This window comes from Streptopelia decaocto (genome assembly GCF_964273445.1).
Source record: "Streptopelia decaocto genome assembly, chromosome: 7".
In the NCBI taxonomy this organism is placed as follows: Eukaryota; Metazoa; Chordata; class Aves; order Columbiformes; family Columbidae; genus Streptopelia; species Streptopelia decaocto.
Window position 1 is genome coordinate 23,851,848 of NC_138661.1, and position 18,558 is coordinate 23,870,405.

The 18,558-nt window shown below is 40.1% G+C and overlaps 1 protein-coding gene across 1 annotated transcript; it reads left to right on the top strand.

The window, feature by feature from the left end:
* Positions 1–896: 896 nt before the first annotated feature.
* Positions 897–18,283, top strand: SNW1 (SNW domain containing 1). Its single transcript, XM_082058831.1, has 14 exons — positions 897–981; positions 2,034–2,187; positions 3,442–3,603; positions 8,485–8,580; positions 8,673–8,779; positions 10,642–10,746; positions 10,836–10,905; positions 11,583–11,648; positions 12,887–13,003; positions 13,356–13,497; positions 15,218–15,314; positions 16,142–16,259; positions 17,290–17,453; positions 17,529–18,283. Exons 1-14 carry the CDS (start codon positions 968–970, stop codon positions 17,731–17,733), a joined length of 1,617 nt encoding a protein of 538 aa, XP_081914957.1. The 5' UTR covers positions 897–967; the 3' UTR covers positions 17,734–18,283.
* The last annotated feature ends 275 nt before the right edge of the window (positions 18,284–18,558 follow it).

The window sequence follows — 18,558 nt, forward strand, 5'->3', positions numbered from 1 at the left end:
AACTGTAGCAAATGAATTTAGTCTGCAGGACTGGTCTGCCCCGCAGATTAGACAATAAAACAGACACAACGACTAGAAGACTGCAAGATGGACATTTAGTGTGCCTTATAATCTTCTTGCCTCTTACGGTAAGATTTTTTTATTTCTAATAAAGATTGTATTTATTTATTAATCATTCTACCCCTTTTTTCGGTGTCCAGCTTGTTTCGCTTCCAGATGAACCATACCTAATAAAATGGGACTCTTATCACTTTGACTCACTAGATGCTAACATAATGATAGCAGTTACTAATTAATAACTAAATTTCAGTGTTTATTATATGGTGACATATACTACCACTTCAATACAAATATTAATAGCAACCTACCCACGTGAATCTCCATCCAGCTCCCATCTACTACAACTCCCTGACAAATATTTTTCATTATTCCACCTTTTGATTATACTCTAAAGAGTGCATCTCTTGTTGTGATTTAATATGTAACGTATGGATTCCCATTAAACACAGACAACTCCTGGCATTTAATGTGGGAGCTTTCATTTTAAATCAATATATTTTTACACTACTTTCAATCTCTCTTCTTTCTTTCTCTCTCATGTCCCAATTCAATATCTAAGTCTCAGATATCAGAGTAAGAAATTTTATTCCAATGTATTTGCTCTATATTTTCGGCTTCCTACCTGGACACCTACAGCTGGATGCACCATAAAGTTACTGAACTTGTTGTAAGCTAACTGAATACACAGATGTCAGAAAAAAAAAATAATAATTTAAAAAAAGAGTGTATTTGTCCCGTTTCTGTCGCAGCTGTGCCCAAAGGACCTTCACGGCTCCGGTCACCCAGACTACGGTTCCCAGCACGCACTGCGGGGGTGGCGCATGCGCAACTGCTGCCCCCGCCCGTCCCCGCCCGCCCCTCCCCTGCCCCGCGGCCTGGCGCCTGGGAAGACGACGGAGGCGGCAAGATGGCGCTTACCAGGTGCGTTTGGCCAGCCTTAGCTAGTCTGGATGGGTGGCTGTGCTCCCTGGCTTGCCTGCGGCTTCCCAGCCGTCTTGCGAGGCTCCGGCCGACAAGAGAGGCCGCGCTAGGGAGCGCGCTGCGAGGCCGCGGTCTCTCCTGTGCAGTGGGCCCGCCGGCCGGCGAGGAGGCCGGGCCGCGGCCTGAGGGAGGGCGGCGAGGGCCGAGTCGGGGCTGGGCGGGCCGGACCAGCTGGGTCGTGCTGCTTTGTCGTGCCCGGGCGTGAGGGGTGTTTGGCGCTGCCTCTGGGTCAGGGCTCTGCCTCCCTGGTGTGCGTTCTGCGGGCAGGAGGAGCTGCTCTGCCTCGGCGGGGTGGCCGGGGGTCTCCACCGTGAGCGAGGGCGAAGGGTGTTTGTGGTGAGCCGCTGCATCTCTCGCACGCCCCGGGGGTGCAGCTTCGGCGGTCTGCCCTGCAAGGCCGGCTCTCTCGGAGGGTAGCGCGGCCTTATACAACACGGAGAAGGGCCCCGCAGTCTAGAGGAGATGGAAAATGGGAAGTCAAGAAATTATGTTTCGACCAATTGGTCTTGGCCAGGAGGTATCTGGAGTTACGGAAGGAGCTTGTTGACAGATCTTTTTGTAGGCGTTTGCCTTGAGAGAAAGGAAGCGCAAGTCTTTGGGACTAAGGGCTTGTTTTCTTTTTCTGCTCCGTAGTGGTGGGAAGAATACAGAGTGCTGTGTGACATTTTTGTCAAAGAATGGGCGTTGTTACACACTCGCATTCAAACAAGATGTGAATGTGGATTAATTTAACATCAGATATTGTAGGGATCTTCTAGAATGCTGAGGGAGCACACATTGTTTTTCCCCCTATAATCACAGGAGTTACTGCCCACTGGTTTATGAGAACAATACTCAAATTTCATAAATTTTTTCTTAATCTGCATGGAGTGATTGTAGAGAAAATATTAATTTAGTAGTAGACTGAAGCATAAGTGAGTGTCACAGCGTGAAATTATCAGAATTAACTTTTTATGTCTCTCTTTTTTTTGGTGGTGACTGTGGGTGTGCAGTTTCTTACCTGCTCCAACCCAGCTGTCTCAAGACCAGCTTGAGCTAGAAGAAAGAGCAAGAGCTCAAAGATCCAGGCAGACTGCTCTAGTCTCATCACGAAGGGAACCTCCCCCATACGGTTACCGGAAAGGATGGATACCACGGGCACTAGAGGTAGATATTTATATTCACATTGTAGTAGTAGTGTCTCTCCTCGTGTGTGTATGGGAAGTATATTTTCTGGAGTAGAAATAAAGCTGCTAGTGAGGGAGAAAATTGTTAGAGTTGGAAGGAAACTTAAAAATTTGTCAAAAATTCATTGTTTAAGTATGTTACTGGAAAAAAGGGTTCTGGACAATGATCTGTGTATTTAGCTGTAATCCTTGCCAGTTTAATGTTATTTCATCTGGAAGTGTCAAAAGGTAGAAGGCAAAATACAGATGGATAACTCTGATTACAAAATTGTTTTAGTATAGTTTCTCACTGAGCCACAAAAGATTTTGAAATGGTACTTGATAATAACATCTGAGACCTGCTCTGGTAAGTCAGAAGTCAGTGTTCTTAGGACAAGGCATGCTGTTGAGGTTTTGATACATTAATTTGTGTGTCCCCAAATGCCATCCTTGCATGACCTGGTGACAGCCTTGCCTTCATTTATGCTTGAGTTCCATTTTTGTAAAGATGGACTCAACACTACCATGGTGATGCATTAGTGCAAGAGCAGGTGACTTCAGGTAGTAGTTCTGGCATATCTCTAAAGTAAAACATTTTTATGTAGGTTCAGCATTTAATAAAGTGTATGATGTTAAAAATTATACCTTCATTTTAGTTCCATCCCTACATGGTTTATTACTAAAGTTAATATTCTAGTGCTTATTCTTTTTAAGTGGTAGCAAAAGAACTTCTTAAGAAATCAGATGAAGATTTTCAAAAAGCTTCTATCATCTCTGGGCCACAAAGTGATACGCATGTCAAAAAGACTGTTAATGGCTCCGTTCTGCCTCATAAATAAATGCAGATTGTTGAAGAGCTATAAATGTTTCCAAAGTATAAACTTTGTCCAGTGATTCTGGAATACTATAATTGAAAAAACAAAATCTGTTCTTAATAGATCAAGAGTTATGCAAAAATATGAGGAATGACGTGTTTTATTCTGCCTAATACTTGAACATTGATTCTGTTGAATGTGGGACATTGAGTGGAAGATTCTTTGCAGAGAATAGTTACTGCAAGATGTGTGTGCACTTCAGTATCTTTTCTTTCAGTAAATTCTGTAGTCCCCTGCTCTCTTACCAGGTAAAATAATAAAGTTACTAGAGCATTCTGGCAATGTTTTGTTAAAATCAGTCCATTCTTTCATTCAATTTTCCACGTGTGCAAATGTTATAACATTATTTTTGTGTTTCATTCACTATTTCTTTTGTGTAGGATTTTGGAGATGGGGGTGCTTTCCCAGAAATTCATGTGGCCCAATATCCATTGGATATGGGCCGAAAGAAGAAAATGTCCAATGCTTTGGCTGTGCAGGTGGATGCAGAGGGAAAAATAAAATACGATGCAATTGCTCGACAAGGACAATCAAAGGACAAGGTAAGATTTCTTTAGTATGTAGGCTGGCATGTATACTTGGAGAAGTGATATGTATGCATCACATATACTTAAACTCATTGATCTGGTATTAGACAAATGGATTGCCTCCTTGAGCTACAGTCCTGCTTTCTTAAAGTTAGACAGACATGGGCATCACTACGTGATAGTCTCCCTTATGTAATGAAAAGGTAAGGCAAAAATGGTGAGAGCCTCTACTCGAAACTTACCTGATAGCTCAGTAACTTTCATTGGAGAGCTTTCCAGTGAAGGCAAGAAACTGGAAACCGACCTGATTGCAGGCAGCCTCATTTCAGTGTGTAGAGATGGGGGACAAAAACAACAACAATCACCACACAAACAAGAAAACACAGTCCAGCTTTCAGAATGCTACACCTTTTGTCTTGCTCATTTAGCATTTGAAGCTCATGGCTGTTTTCAGTATTGAGAGCTCTTTCAATTTTTTTGTGTTGTTTTTTTTTTTTTAATTGTAGCAGAAAGTATTGCCAGTGGTTATACTCCAAAATTGTTGTGTTAAGTTCATTGATGGCAAGATTCTCATCAAGTTCAATGGGAGCCAACTTCAGTTTCCTGTACACAGTAGCCTTTTTGAAAATGAAGAGATGACACTTTATCTAGAAGTCCTAACTAGTACTGAGGAGACCAGTTACTTGGGTCTCTGACATTGACTTTGAGGAGTATCTACGTCTGTCTTTTTAAACGTAACAGTAGATTTCATTAAAACTTGAATTCTCTTAAGCAGGAGTTGGGGACTAAAAAAGTGCGAAGCCATGACCAAATGTTTGACCAGCTGCTTGTTATAGCAAGCATCTCCTGTAAAGAATAGGCTAAACCAAAGAAAATCTAAAAAGAGGGTTAACTTCAGAGGGTTTTTTAGTGGAAAGATATGAATAGCTGTTTTCAAAATAATTTGACTTGTCCAGCTTTAATTTAGGATGCCTTGAAAAGTTTATTGGTATGTAAAATGCCTCATGTCTTACTGTACATAAGGAAGGGAAAAAAAATATCTAAGCAGAAAAACAAAAGGTGAACTTTACCTCTCAAACAAAAAATAGGGTGAGAATTCTAAGAATATCAGAGAATCTATCTTTTTTTTAATGGATTTTTTTTGTTGTTGTTTTAAATTGAGTGTCTTTATTTATCAAGAGGAAGGCACTAAAATATTAACTACTCTTACAGAATCTTGTAATGCGAAATATTTGATACTTGATACTAAATAGAAATTTGACTTATCCCAAAGCAGAAAAAGTAATTTGGAGTAGATAAGTAGACAAGAATTAATAATTGTACTGATAAACACAACAAGAACAACAAAACCAAAAAAATGCCATCACCACAGTGTAGCTAAACCCTAATTTGTACAACTTGTTAACTACATCCTTGCCTACCTGTAGGATGAGGTTTAACATTCATACAATAGAACTGCTCAGATAGGGATCTAAGTATGTTTGAAAAAGAACTGGTAATGATAGTATACCTTAGGCAAAAAGTGACTAATCTTTCATTGTGCCTTATTTGGTTCAGCATCAGGAATATACTTAGAAAGGTAAAGTTAACATTTGTCATATTCAATTACTGAAGATCTGTACCAGCATTCATTCATTCATTTCCATATGGCATCTATAAGGAAGCAGTAATATTCTCATTTTGTGGCTGTACTCACCAGGATGGAAGAGATGAGTGGTTTTTCCAAAAGCGGACTCTATAGAATTGGTATTGGGGTTTCCTAAGCCTAAGCTCTGCCTTCTGGAGCAGCTTGGTTCTGATTGCATCCAGCTGGATGTAAATGCTGAGGATAAAAATTAAGTATTGTGGTTCAAGGGTCAGGGTAAAACTGCGGGAAATGAGATATTTGAAACAATTTCACTACTATTGGTTGATGTGTTTTGCAGGAGGGAGGAAGCATTAGCAGAGATCTCATAGGGAGCAGTTCTTCAATGATCTGTGTTGAATATTGTGGAATATTTTCTGTAGGAGAGAACTTCTGATAGTACATTGTCAGTAGGATTACATACAGAAGTTTCATTATCCTAAGAGCTGCAGTCATAATTCAAATAATTATTCAATCTTAATACTTAGAGCTAAGAGAAATAGATACTCAGTAGCCTGCCAGAAATGAGATCGAGTTCCTGATCCTGTTCTATGAGCTACTTGTTTGGTCTGAGTTAAGAAGTAAATTTTGCTTTTGCTACAGCTTATGGATTTTTTTGAAGTTGAATTTAATATTCTGCCTTCCTGTAGAGGCAGCAGTTCCATCACCCAGCCCCTGTATCTTGGTGGCTTGTCAGCAGTTTCTGTTATTGCAGTGGTTCATCTCTCTTGCATCTGTTCCCTTACATATTTAAAAAATAGTTGCTTCAGAGAATTTTCCTTGAAAAATGCTGACATAATGAGATAGTTTGACAAGCCTCCTGTTTGAGGCTGGCAGAAAGTCTGCTAGACACAAAATGCTGGATAATGTTGATGAACGTGGACACATGACCTTATGGATCCGAGGATGGAGTGCCATCTGGTTGTCCAGAAGAAGGATTTCCAGCATTAGCTGTGTGGTTAGCTCTTGTACCTCTATAGATTCTTCCAATACATTCTCTACTGATGTGACTAAAAGCCAGGCTAAAATAATGCATCAATAATGGATATATTCTGGTGAGACTAATACCCTCTCGCCTTATTAGGAAAATAAGGACATATAATTGCTTCCTGTGTTTTTATTAAGACAGAAGAGAGAGTGAAATCAAGGAATGGAATTATTAGGTCCATTACTTTTTTCTGGCAAGGCTGATTTTTCTGTGCAGGAGTTGGATTTCTTCTTAGTGGCCCACGGCTGCAGCTTAGATGTTAAAGGAGAAAAAAATCTTACCTACAGATTTATCTCAAGATGGTGAACTCAACTGAAACATTCACAAGAGACTAGTTCCATTGTTGAAGGAACTCCTGTCACAGTGATAGAATGAGTTAAGAGAATATGAATATAACTAAAATAATCAAAAGTATGTAACTCATAATGTATTTACATTTGTGGTAGAGCTTATTTTGAGAGCCTATTGCTATTTTTTTTCTCTGGTGTGTGTGCCAGGCTTCCAACCAGATAATTGTAATGGCTTCTAAAATATTATGTGCTTCATATGGAGAAACCGTTCTTTGTCAAGGAAGGAATTCATTCTGGAATGCCTGCTGGTAGCTTCTCAATTTACATGTGTGATTGAGGAGTGCTGTACAGGGCTGCTCTGGATATATATAATAAAATATGTTCAGGGGAGGGATTTATATATAACAAATTAAGACATTTCTGTCAAGACACTTGCCTCTATCAGGTGTCTGTGAAAGTCTGAGTGTGATTCATGTCTAAATCCTACCATGAGCTACAGTATTTTACACAACTAGTTAGGTAAGATTGTTCTGTTCCTGTTGACACAGGCATGCAGATTTCTAATTACTGCCTGTTAAGGCTCCCCCAGCCAGAGAAGGAATCGTCTAGCTGTACCAAAAATTGAGTGTTTTGTTTCTGCCTAGGAGATTCTGCTTTTCAGTAGCAATCAAAATGAAATATCTGAAACACAGGCTGATGCTTCCTTTTAAACTTCATAGATGAAAAATGGTAGTGAATGGGCATACTTTACATTGCTGTTAAAATAAGGTAAATATGTTGAAGAACAACACTGTGCAGCATATTTTTCTGCCTGTGTATGATGCTTCAAAAAAGGACTCAAAATAGAGCTTTCAAGAGTATCAGGTTTTTGCTCAAGACAAAAATTAGGGTATTTTCAGGCTAGTTTAATCCATATTATGGATTTCTTCCACATTAATGCAGCTTGCCACTTGCATGCAATATTTTAGAGTTTAACTAGTTTGTGTAGCTCATTTGTCCCTCAGTGTACTGTGGTTTTAGAGCATCTCTTAGATTTTTATTTTTTTTAATTCTTTGTTTTCTGGAATACTCTGAGCTCTTTCAGCATACGTTGTTCTTCAGGCAGCAAGATATTTGGACTTAGAGTTAATTACTGTAGAGGAAAAGTGTTCTTCAGATGTCCTTCGTTCAGCATCTGAGAAGCCAGGATATTATTGGTACTAATTCAAAGGATTAAAATTTTAAGAGTGAAGGTTGAGAAGCAGTAAAAAGCTCTTGTATGACAAATTAATGCTGAGGCTAAAGGTCAGTCTCATAGCTGGATGTGTACTTTATGATTAGCTTGAAATAATAGTTGTAATGACTTTTAGCCCTTTGAACTAAGACTTTCTAATGTTATTTTGCTGGACAAATGTGAAAAATGAATGTAACGCAATAATTTTTTCCTTGTAGCCATCTAATAATGTTATTTCCCCACATTGAAACATTGAAAATGGGGGCTTAAAGCTAGTCACAGCATGTTGTATGAACACTGAAGTACCTATGTGAGGGAAAGTGTAAAGAAAATGTTTCTTAAGCATTTATTTTTTCAAGAACATAGCAAATGCAATGACATGAAAAAATCTAGATGCTAAAAAACAGTTTGTATCAAATTCTTAATTAATCATTGAAAACTGAAGTACAGATGTGGATTTTTCTGTCTGGGGAGCCTGAATAAGAAAAACAATAGGAAATGGAAGCAGGAAACTGGTGTCTAATCCCAGGTCTTAGAGTGATTTACGTTATTATATTTAATCAAATTGCTTCTTTTTTTCGATTATTCCATCTGTAAAATGCGGTCTAGAGTATATTCCTTTTCTATGTGAGTCATTGAAGGATATGTAATTATAATGCGTTTAGAGTTGTATGGAAGTTTTAATTAGTACCTAAGGTATAATCTAGGCCTGGGACATTTCCTTTGAAATATGTACATTTATTCATATTTGCCAGCACTAATAAAATACACTGTCTTTCAGATTATTTACAGCAAATACACAGATCTTGTGCCAAAAGAGGTCATGAATGTGGATGATCCTGAACTGCAAAGACCAGATGAGGAGACAATTAGAGAGGTATTATATGCACTGATGTATGTAGTTATCAGAGGTACATTATGTGTCTTGCATTTGTGTTGAGATGCATTTTGTGGTACTTTTATCTTCAGATAACAGAGAAGACAAGAGCAGCCTTGGAGAAATCAGTTTCCCAAAAAATTGCAGCAGCCATGCCAGTTCGAGCAGCTGACAAACTAGCTCCTGCACAGTACATTCGGTATGTAGTGCTGGTGGGTGTGCAAGATGTTGCTACATGTAAAATTGATTAAAATTAGGATATTCCTTTAATTTCTGAGAACATAAATTCCTATTGAATTATGTTCTTCGGGAACTAATATGAAACTGGCTTAAGTATTTTGAATTAACCCGCTAACGATAACCTAGTTTGAAGTGTGTTGAAAAATGTCTTAACGTGTCACAAGTTGTGGCACGTTGTGGCGGGGTTATTATTAGAACAACAAAATGTAGCTTTGTCAGGGGGCACTATAAATGATGCTGTCCTGGAAACAGTCTTTACTGGGAGTTTCAACCCAGGACAAGGCATGTAACAAGGTTTTTCCCTTATATAAAATGAGCAACTGGAAAGACTTGTAATTCCCAGGAGGCTGATACTTATTTGTGATGATTTTCTGCTGCCACCACAGAAAAATTCCATGGCAGGGTTAGACTTGGCCTGAGGTGAATTCTGCAAAAAAGTTTGTGAAGAGGTTCTTAATAACCACTAAGTATTCACTAGGAATTCACAGACATAGGCAAAGAGTATTGTGACATGCTTTGTGTACTCTTTTAGTTTGTTTCTTCTGCTTTGGAATCTAGGTTGAAACAGGAGAATATAGCCCTGGGTGGATATATTCTGTCTAGTGTAGTTGATTCTGTGCATTCAGTCCAGTGTATCCTCTGTGCAGTTACCTCCTCCTGGCATTCACAGTGGAGTGCTGGTGAATGGGGCTGCATCTAGCTGGCGGCCAGTCACTAGTGGTGTTCCCCAGGGGTCGGTGTTGGGTCCAGTCCTATTTAACATCTTTATTGATGATTTAGATGAAGGGATTGAGACCATCATCAGCAAATTTGCTGATGACACCAAGTTGGGAGGGAGTGTCGACCTGCTGGAAGGCAGGAGGGCTCTGCAGAGGGATCTGGACAGACTGGAAAAATGGGCTGATTCCAATGGGATGAAGTTCAATAAGGCCAAGTGCCGGGTGCTGCACTTTGGTCACAACAACCCCCTGCAGCGCTACAGGCGGGGCGCAGAGTGGCTGGAGAGCAGTCAGACAGAAAGGGACCTGGGGGTACTAATTGACAGGAAGCTCAACATGAGCCATCAGTGTGCCCAGGTGGCCAAGAAGGCCAATGGTATCCTGTCCTGTATCAAAAATAGCGTGGTCAGCAGGACAAGGGAAGTGATCCTTCCCCTGTACTCTGCATTGGTGAGGCCACACCTGGAGTATTGTGTTCAGTTCTGGGCCCCTCAGTTCAGGAAAGACATTGAAGTGCTGGAGCGAGTCCAGAGAAGAGCAACAAGACTGGTGAAGGGACTTGAGCATAAGACCTATGGGGAGAGGCTGAGGGAGCTGGGGTTGTTTAGTCTAGAGAAGAGGAGGCTTAGAGGTGACCTCATCACTCTCTAGAACTACCTGAAGGGAAGTTATAGCCAGGTGGGGATTGGTCTCTTCTCCCAGGCAGTTAGCAATAGGACAAGGGGGCATGGGCTTAAACTTTGCCAGGGGAAATTTAGGCTGGATATTAGAAAGAAATTCTTTCCAGAGAGAGTGGTCAGGCATTGGAATGGCCTGCCCAGGGAGGTGGTGGACTCGCCGTATCTGGAGGTTTTTAAACTGAGATTGGACATGGCACTTAGTGCCATGATCTAATAAACGGACTAGAGTTGGACCAAGGGTTGGACTCGATGATCTCTGAGGTCTTTTCCAACCCAGTCGATTCTGTGATTCTGTGAAAAGTTTTAAACTGGTGTGGATAAAGTGAAAATGCAGCTAGAGCAGTGAACTGGGTGGAAATGGAGGTGAGAAAGGAGTATCCAGCTGTGTGCAGAGAACTGAGTGCTTTGATTGTTTTATTCAGGTACACACCATCCCAGCAAGGCGTTGCCTTCAACTCTGGAGCAAAACAGAGAGTTATTCGGATGGTGGAAATGCAGAAGGACCCTATGGAGCCTCCAAGATTCAAGTAACTATTCAAAACTTCTTCATGGCAAATAAAAGATTCTATAGTTTATTTCCATTTACAACATGCTGATTGTTTTCTTAATTGTTCAGAATTAACAAGAAGATTCCACGTGGACCGCCTTCTCCTCCAGCACCTGTAATGCACTCTCCTAGTAGAAAGGTATGAAATGCCATAGCTGTTCTCAGTTTTGAATTCTAGATAGATTCACAAATTCTACTTTAGTCTAGTTCATTTTTGTGCATCTTCTCTTTATTGCTCTTTTGATGGGATGTCAAGTGATAATCTTGGTGGCTGGTGCATCTTTGGGGTTTTTTTTAGGTAGTTCTGAAAGTTCTCTTCCTATGTACCTTGTCGGATGTTTAGATTTTTCATATATTTCATGCAAGACTGCAGTGCTGGAGTTGTCTGTGGCATGGAACGAGTTGCTTGAGGCTTTAGCCTTGGTACACTCATACTGCTTTTAGATAATACTGTTAAGCTAATCCTTAGTAACACAAGTTTGTTACAAGCTTAGCTGCCTTCTGAGAGATGAGTGTGATGGTGGTTCATGAGTTTCTTACAACCTGAACTGCCATTAGATGTGCATGTTAACAAGCTCGTTGTGAGTCAGTCTGTGTGATGAAAGTTTACAAGGATGGCTGAAAAGCTGTCATGACTTTATTCAGCGTTGGCAAAGGTACATTATTGCCGCTAAGAAGGCTTGTTTTTTTTGTAGCAGTGTGCTGAACTTTGCACTCTAATTTATTTCCATAGTTTCATAGCTGCCTTTGGGAAAGAAAACAGTATTTTCTTTTGCTATAAACCTAAAGATTACTTTGCTTCCTCTCTTAAATCAGATGACTGTGAAAGAGCAGCAAGAGTGGAAAATTCCTCCATGCATTTCAAACTGGAAAAATGCAAAGGTAATTAAGTTGTCATAAATTCACCTTTCTTATGTTGCACTCTGCTGGGAGACTGCTAGGAATGATTTAAGCCTGAATAATACTGGTTTTAAACTTCTAGATATAGGTAAAATGGCTGCTTCCATCATGGAGAACACACAATTGTACAGCTCAGTTTTTTTCTCTTCGGCCTATCTCGGTTGTCAAATTGATGGGAATATAGAACGGAGAGATAGTATATTACTTCACGGTAGAGATTATGTATTTTGAGTGGAAAAAATAGCATTAGTTAAAATCCCCATAATAGTGAAGTATGTGGAGTCTGAAACCAAAGTCTCTGGAGCCCACAAAGTAAAGCCATTGAAACAAGAAGGGAAGGGTAATTCCCAGAGAACCAAGCATGTTTCTTTTTAGTACTGTGGTTGGAATTTCTGGGAAGTTCTTGTTGCATTATTTTACTAATTCATTTTCATCACTGGTTAGCTTACCTATTCTTATTTCTTGTTTGAGTAGGTATGTTCTGTCCCTTTGATTTTTATCAGCCAGTAAGTTTATGTTCAGAGAGAAGGAAGAATCTATAATTTGCTGCAGGAACTGGTCTAATCATTCTCAAACTTACCAAGCTGTTGTTGTGAGGCAGCCTCTTCAAAGGGAGGAAGGAAAAGCTGCATGTTTGGATGTTGTTGGTTTTTTTTCTACCCCAACACAGCTGTATAACTGGGACTGACACTAATTAGTAGATCAAATTTTAGGTTACAGATGCTAAAACCAAAGCAAAAAATTTTGTAGAGCTCTCTAAAAAATCTTAAAATATCATCTATAAATACTTTTAGGTTTCAGCTTTTGAAGGCAAAATTGGCATTTACTGTATCTTGCTTTTGCTGGCAGCCTTCCACCTTTTTCATTTGGAATCAGCTAACATCTTTAACAGTTTAGGGAAAACAATTTTTAAGCACAAATAGCTTAGGAGCTGGGAAACTTATTAAAAAGAGTGGACCTTATCAATCAAAAACTGTCGTTTGTACTAAGATGTAACTTGAAGGAAAACTGTGATTCAGATTTGGAGAGAGTGGCATTGGAGGGGAGATTAGTGTTACCTGGTATGAATTTAAAGTATGTATAAAAGGTCCATTGAGGTGTATTAATGATGGGTTGTGAGTTTTGTGTGTGTTTTTGTTTTCTTACACAATAAATATAATAATGTTTTTTGTCACGAATAAGTTAGTGTCTGTGAGTAACTGCCTCTGTTTCCACTATAGGGTTACACCATTCCATTAGACAAGCGTCTGGCTGCAGATGGCAGAGGATTGCAGACTGTTCATATTAACGAAAATTTTGCCAAGCTTGCTGAGGCTCTCTACATAGCTGACAGAAAGGTCAGGTGGTTGTTTAAACTGTTTTGTTCCATGTGGTTTTATCTTCTTTGTATATTTATTTCCTTGGGAAAATCAGCTGTGAATAGGCTATAGCTTTTTGATTTGTCCTGCTTCTTGGCCAAACGTAAGACATGAGATTTTATCCACAGTATCTTTGAATCATTGGCTCAGCATGAGTTAAACTATTGGTGGTCATGGGTCTTGTTTCTCAGCTCTAACTGCTGTGGGTGTTTGGCATTGAACTTCATCTTTGTGGCTTCATTCCTGCCCTGTTTACCAGATAACTCCATGACAAAAGATCTGTTTGCATCCCAGGTGCTAGCTTTCTCTCAACTATGTCTTATGTGTGCAGGCTCGTGAGGCTGTAGAGATGCGTGCCCAGGTGGAGAGGAAGATGGCTCAGAAGGAAAAAGAGAAACATGAAGAAAAACTCAGAGAAATGGCTCAGAAAGCCAGGGAGAGAAGAGCAGGGATCAAAACCCATGTTGAAAAAGGTACTTTCATATGTTATTAAGATGCTATGTTGGGTTTTATTTTGTTTTGTTTTCCTAGCACAATCTAAAGTGTGGGTTTGGAGAAATAACCCAAGAACTTACAATACCTAAATATGAACTGTAATTTCTAAGCATGACATCTGTTCTTCATGTCTTTACTCGATAAGCCAGTGAATTTGGTTAGTTCACTGGTCTGATGGGATCTGAATTTGAACCTCACAGCAGTATGTCAGGGTATACAGGTTTAGAACATTATTGAGAATTTCAGAGTTGTTAACCAATCAGTACAAGTAATGGCTTCTACGGACTGTTCTAATTATTTTTTTATTTTGAAAAGGCCTGTTGCAGATGAAGAGTGATTTCGTTTACGAGAACTAAACCATCTTTAAGTTTTCAAAGATGGTAAATGCAATATTCTGTCTCTTGCATTGTTATAACTGGTCTTGCAGAACTGTAGTTCTTTTGCCCACTAGGCCCAAAAACTGATAATCTAAATCATAACCATTGTAATAATGATTGAAATGACATTTCAAAGATCAAGATGCTGAACTTACAGAGCGGTTACAGTCTCCCGTTATTACTAAAAGGTGGAGGTTATGGTCATATAATGCCAAATCCTGCAGCTGGGATGGACAAACCTCTCCCACCAGGCTGGGGACTCACTGCCTAGAGAGTCACGTCCTTGAGAAGGACCTGGGAGTCCTAGGGGACCATGTGCTGAACATAGGCGAGCAGTGTGTCCTGGTGGCAGTAATGCTAAGGGCATACTAAGCTGCTTCTGCCGGAGTGTTACCAGTGAGTCAAGGGAAGTTATCGCTTCCTTTTACTGGTGACCTGTTAGACTGCATCTGGAATACTGCGTGTAGTCATGGGTCCCCAGGTACAAGACAGACATTGATAAATGGGAACAAGTTCAGTGTAAGGCCACCAGAATGGTCAGGGGCTAGAGCATCCGCTCAGTGAGGAGATGCTGAGATAATGAATCTTGTTCTGCCAGGAGAAGGTAGGCTTTGCGGGGACCTAATGGAAGCTTACCCATACTGACAAGGAGATCAGGGCTCTTCACTAAGCTGTACAGTGGAAGAATAACACTGTGGTCAAAAGTTGAAGAAGGCGGTTCCAGCTACATCCAAGGAGAATAATTTTCACCATGAGGAAAATAAGCAGTGGGAAGAAGTTGCCCAGGGAGGGTGGCAATCTCTGCCCGGGGAGGTTTTCCCCAGCTGAGTGTGCAAAGCCTAAGCAACTTGGTTTGAACTCATTCAGCATTGATGCTGCTTTCATCAGGAGGCTGAGTTAGAGACTCCCTTCCCTTCCAACCTGAGTGAATCTGTGACAGTGAGTCACAGAACATTCTTCAAGGTGCTTTGATGCCTGCATGTTTGAACAATATTTTTACACTTAAAATGTGAAAGTATGATACTATGATCTGTAGGTGTTTTACGATATTAATTCCTAGATGAAAAAATATTCTAAGCTCTTGAAAGTTAGAACACGGTTGTTGGATATGCCTGCTTTAACTCTCTCATCAAGGACAGTTGTGGCATAAGAAAGCTGTGGCTTTCCATGTGTTCGGTTTGTTTAAAGTGTAACAGTTTAAGTGGTGCTAAGGGTCACTTCTGTAAAAGAATACTGAATTCAATCACTGTACCAGTGTCTGTGGCATAGTTATTCATTCTTCAAATATTTGTCTTTAATGAGCAATCTTGCATTTGTTCAGAGGATGGCGAAGCTAGAGAAAGAGATGAAATCAGACACGACCGGCGCAAAGAGAGACAGCATGATAGAAATCTTTCCAGGGCAGCCCCTGACAAAAGGTGAGTCGCAGAAGAAAGCTGCTTTATTCCTGTACTGGCACTGCCTTCCCCACTAGGAAAACTGTTACACTGGGTTTTCTCCTTTTGCTTGATGCAAGTGTCTGAATTTTACCTTGTGGAGATAGTGGTTTACATCGGAACCTGGTGTTCACGGTTCATTCATTGCATGAAATGGCATTACTGTGGTGACAGACTGCAGTACACTCTTCTAAATTTAGAGTTTTCCAGATGAATCGAGGAACGGGGGGTTGTTGGTTTTGGGTGGGTTTTTCTTTAGCAGAACTTCTGTATATTCAGATTTAATTAACATGCTGACAGCAAAGGTTGAAACCTTGATCCTCTAACCTCTCAGTGAGACCAGAATATTTAGTGGCTTTGTTTCTGGAAGCTGTTCATTTGAAGTAAGCTTGGATCTATAAGTGTAGGCTGAAATGTCTTGTTTGCCCAAGCCAGTGAGATTTCTGCGCACCAGTGGTTTCTGGAGACTGAAAATCTGTAATATCTTAAAACTAGATTGCTCAGCCTTCCTAGAATATAATTACACTAGTTCTTGCAAAAAATAAATATGACATTTTAGACCAAGTCAGCTTGATGTAAATTCGAGATAGTAGAAAGCAAATTTAAATGTCATGCCCAGCTGAACATAACTTTCCCAAGTGTTTCCTTTGCCAGGAGACAAATTTCAAATGTTACCTAGTAAGGAAGGGCAATAGTCAAAATCAGGTTCCTGAAGCAAATAGTTAGTAACTAATACAGGATCAAGTTGCAGTTGAGTATGGCAGGAATATGGTTTACTGACCTAATAAAACTTAACACTTTTAATTCAGGTCAAAGCTGCAGAGAAATGAAAACAGAGATATCAGTGAAGTTATTGCCCTAGGGGTACCCAACCCCAGGCCATCCAATGAAGTCCAATATGACCAGAGGCTGTTCAACCTGAGCAAGGTAAAAATACCTTTTCACAGCTGTGCAGCTTTCTGTGAGAACGTGCTCATCCTTCCTCAGGGGCTATGGCTGGAATACTAAAGGGATCCTGTTCTCATGGACTGTGTAGATGCACTCTGAAAGGGGTGTCTACATAACTGGCAGGGAAACTATTGATGTCCTTTATCCATAGCTGATGCAACAAAAAGGGAATATCCTGAATGTATAACTGTATTAAAGTGGTTTTCTTGCTTTTTTTCTCACTGGGGAGTGGGGAGAAAGAAGCTATTTTGCCTTCAAGCTGCAGTGACCTCATTTTCTTCTTTTGGACAAATGTACTGACTGAATAAGGAAAACCTGCTCTGAGAGAGAAGCAAGTAAAAAGTTCCCATTACTGTTACTGCTCATGTTAAAAATCCTTCTGAAGATATAGTTAACAGCAACATTTATTTTCCCTGAACTTTATACTATTCAGAGATTAAAATTAGATTAGGCTTCAGAAAGTCCCTGAATAGTTTGTCAATCACTCTTTTTCACATCTCCAGTGAAAAGACTTGCAGGCAGAAGGGAAAGCTGATGAATCAAAAGTGAACAAGCAGGCACCACTTCTACTTTCACAGTTTACATAAGCCTCTGTGATTTGGATCAGTCAGCTTAAATAATGTTTTCCAGAAATTCTGAATAATATACATTTCTGTATGGCTGTACTTGGCTATTATAGACAGCTGTACTTGCAGGGCAGACTGAAATGATCCATTACTCTGAAAAATGAATGTCCTGTAATCCTTCCTGCTGCTTGCTGGAAGAGCAGAAGTGGACTTGACAGAGGCTTGTAATAATTGTCTGATGTTCTCTGGACTTAATGCCAGACCCAAAACCACTCATATCCTAATTAAGTGCTTGAACTCATTTGAAATCAATGGTAAATCACACAATGCCATCTTTGTGTATGTATGTGTGTGACACCATCAGTGTATCTTGATGTTAAAATAAATTAGCTGAATTTTTGCATCCTCATTTGTATTACACTGCTGTTTGTTCTTCTTCACAGGGTATGGACAGTGGCTTTGCTGGAGGAGAGGATGAAATTTATAATGTTTATGACCAACCTTGGAGAAGTGGTAAGGATATGGCCCAAAACATCTACAGGCCAAGTAAAAATGTGGATAAGGACATCTATGGTGATGATTTAGAGGCTCGAATAAAGACCAACAGGTAAGGAAATAAAGAGATATTCTTAATTGATACTCCAAAGTGACAGTCAACTGAGTATCACCTCTCCTCCTGCAGGTTTGTTCCTGACAAAGAGTTTTCTAACTCTGATCGTAACACCAGGGGGAGGGGCAGAGATGGACCAGTTCAATTTGAGGAGGATCCATTTGGTTTGGACAAGTTTCTGGAAGAAGCTAAGCAACATGGTGGTTCTAAACGGCCATCAGATAGCAGCCGCCCTAAAGAACACGAGCATGATTCGAAAAAGAGGAGGAAGGACTGAATGCCTCTGCTCCTTGAGTAGTGGAGAAATGGACTACAAGCTTGGACTTCATGCAAAAGGCATTTTTAATATCAGAGATATATAGGGGGATGGCGTAATACAGCAGTTCACAGCTCTCGTGTCGTGTGGATATATGTACACACACTAATCCTTCATAGGACAGCTACCCCTGGAGAGTGGAGGAATGGAGACCACTTTGAAACATTTCACAAGGGAATTGTTCTTTAGCAAGTGCTCTGACTTTGCTGATTCTCTGTTGGCCAGCATCTCAGGGTAAGAATGTAGCCCCTTCCTACAGCTTTAGGTTTTGTAGGTCGCTAAAGTTTTATTTCATCTGTTAAAAGCTTTTCTGCTGTATATAATTACTGTCTTACCCTGTAATGGATGCTAGAGAGTTTGACTCAGTCTTTCTTTAGTGTGGCTATACAGCTCTTTGGACAAGGAGGGGACACAGCTCGATTCTGTTTTAAAACAAATATTCATAGTTTCTCAGTAATCTTTATTTTAGTTTCTTTACATTTAGTGAAATAAAGCCTCCTTCCACCGCTCACTCACTTTGATTCTTTCTTTGACTGCGCCTTCGATGGGACTGCTGTCTGAGAGCGAGCTGAAAAAAAAACGGAAATTAGTCAGTTAAGCAAGAAGGCTTGATATTTTTCATTCCTGATCTTCTAAAACATTCATGTGGAAAGGAGCAGATGGGTTTATAACTGGTTCAGTTTCATGAGCTGCAACGACACTTGCAAAGTTCCTGATGGGAAAGTAGAACAGAATTTGCACAGCAACTGCTAGTTCTATCAGCAAAACCAGGGTGTTTAAAAAATA

What these genes read in the sequence shown, in the direction of transcription:
- SNW1 (XM_082058831.1), top strand. An exon ending in ATGGAGCCTCCAAGATTCAA is followed by an intron (nt 10,747 to 10,835) that starts GTAACTATTCAA and finishes TTAATTGTTCAG; the next exon opens with AATTAACAAGAAGATTCCAC. An exon ending in TCTACATAGCTGACAGAAAG is followed by an intron (nt 13,004 to 13,355) that starts GTCAGGTGGTTG and finishes TTATGTGTGCAG; the next exon opens with GCTCGTGAGGCTGTAGAGAT.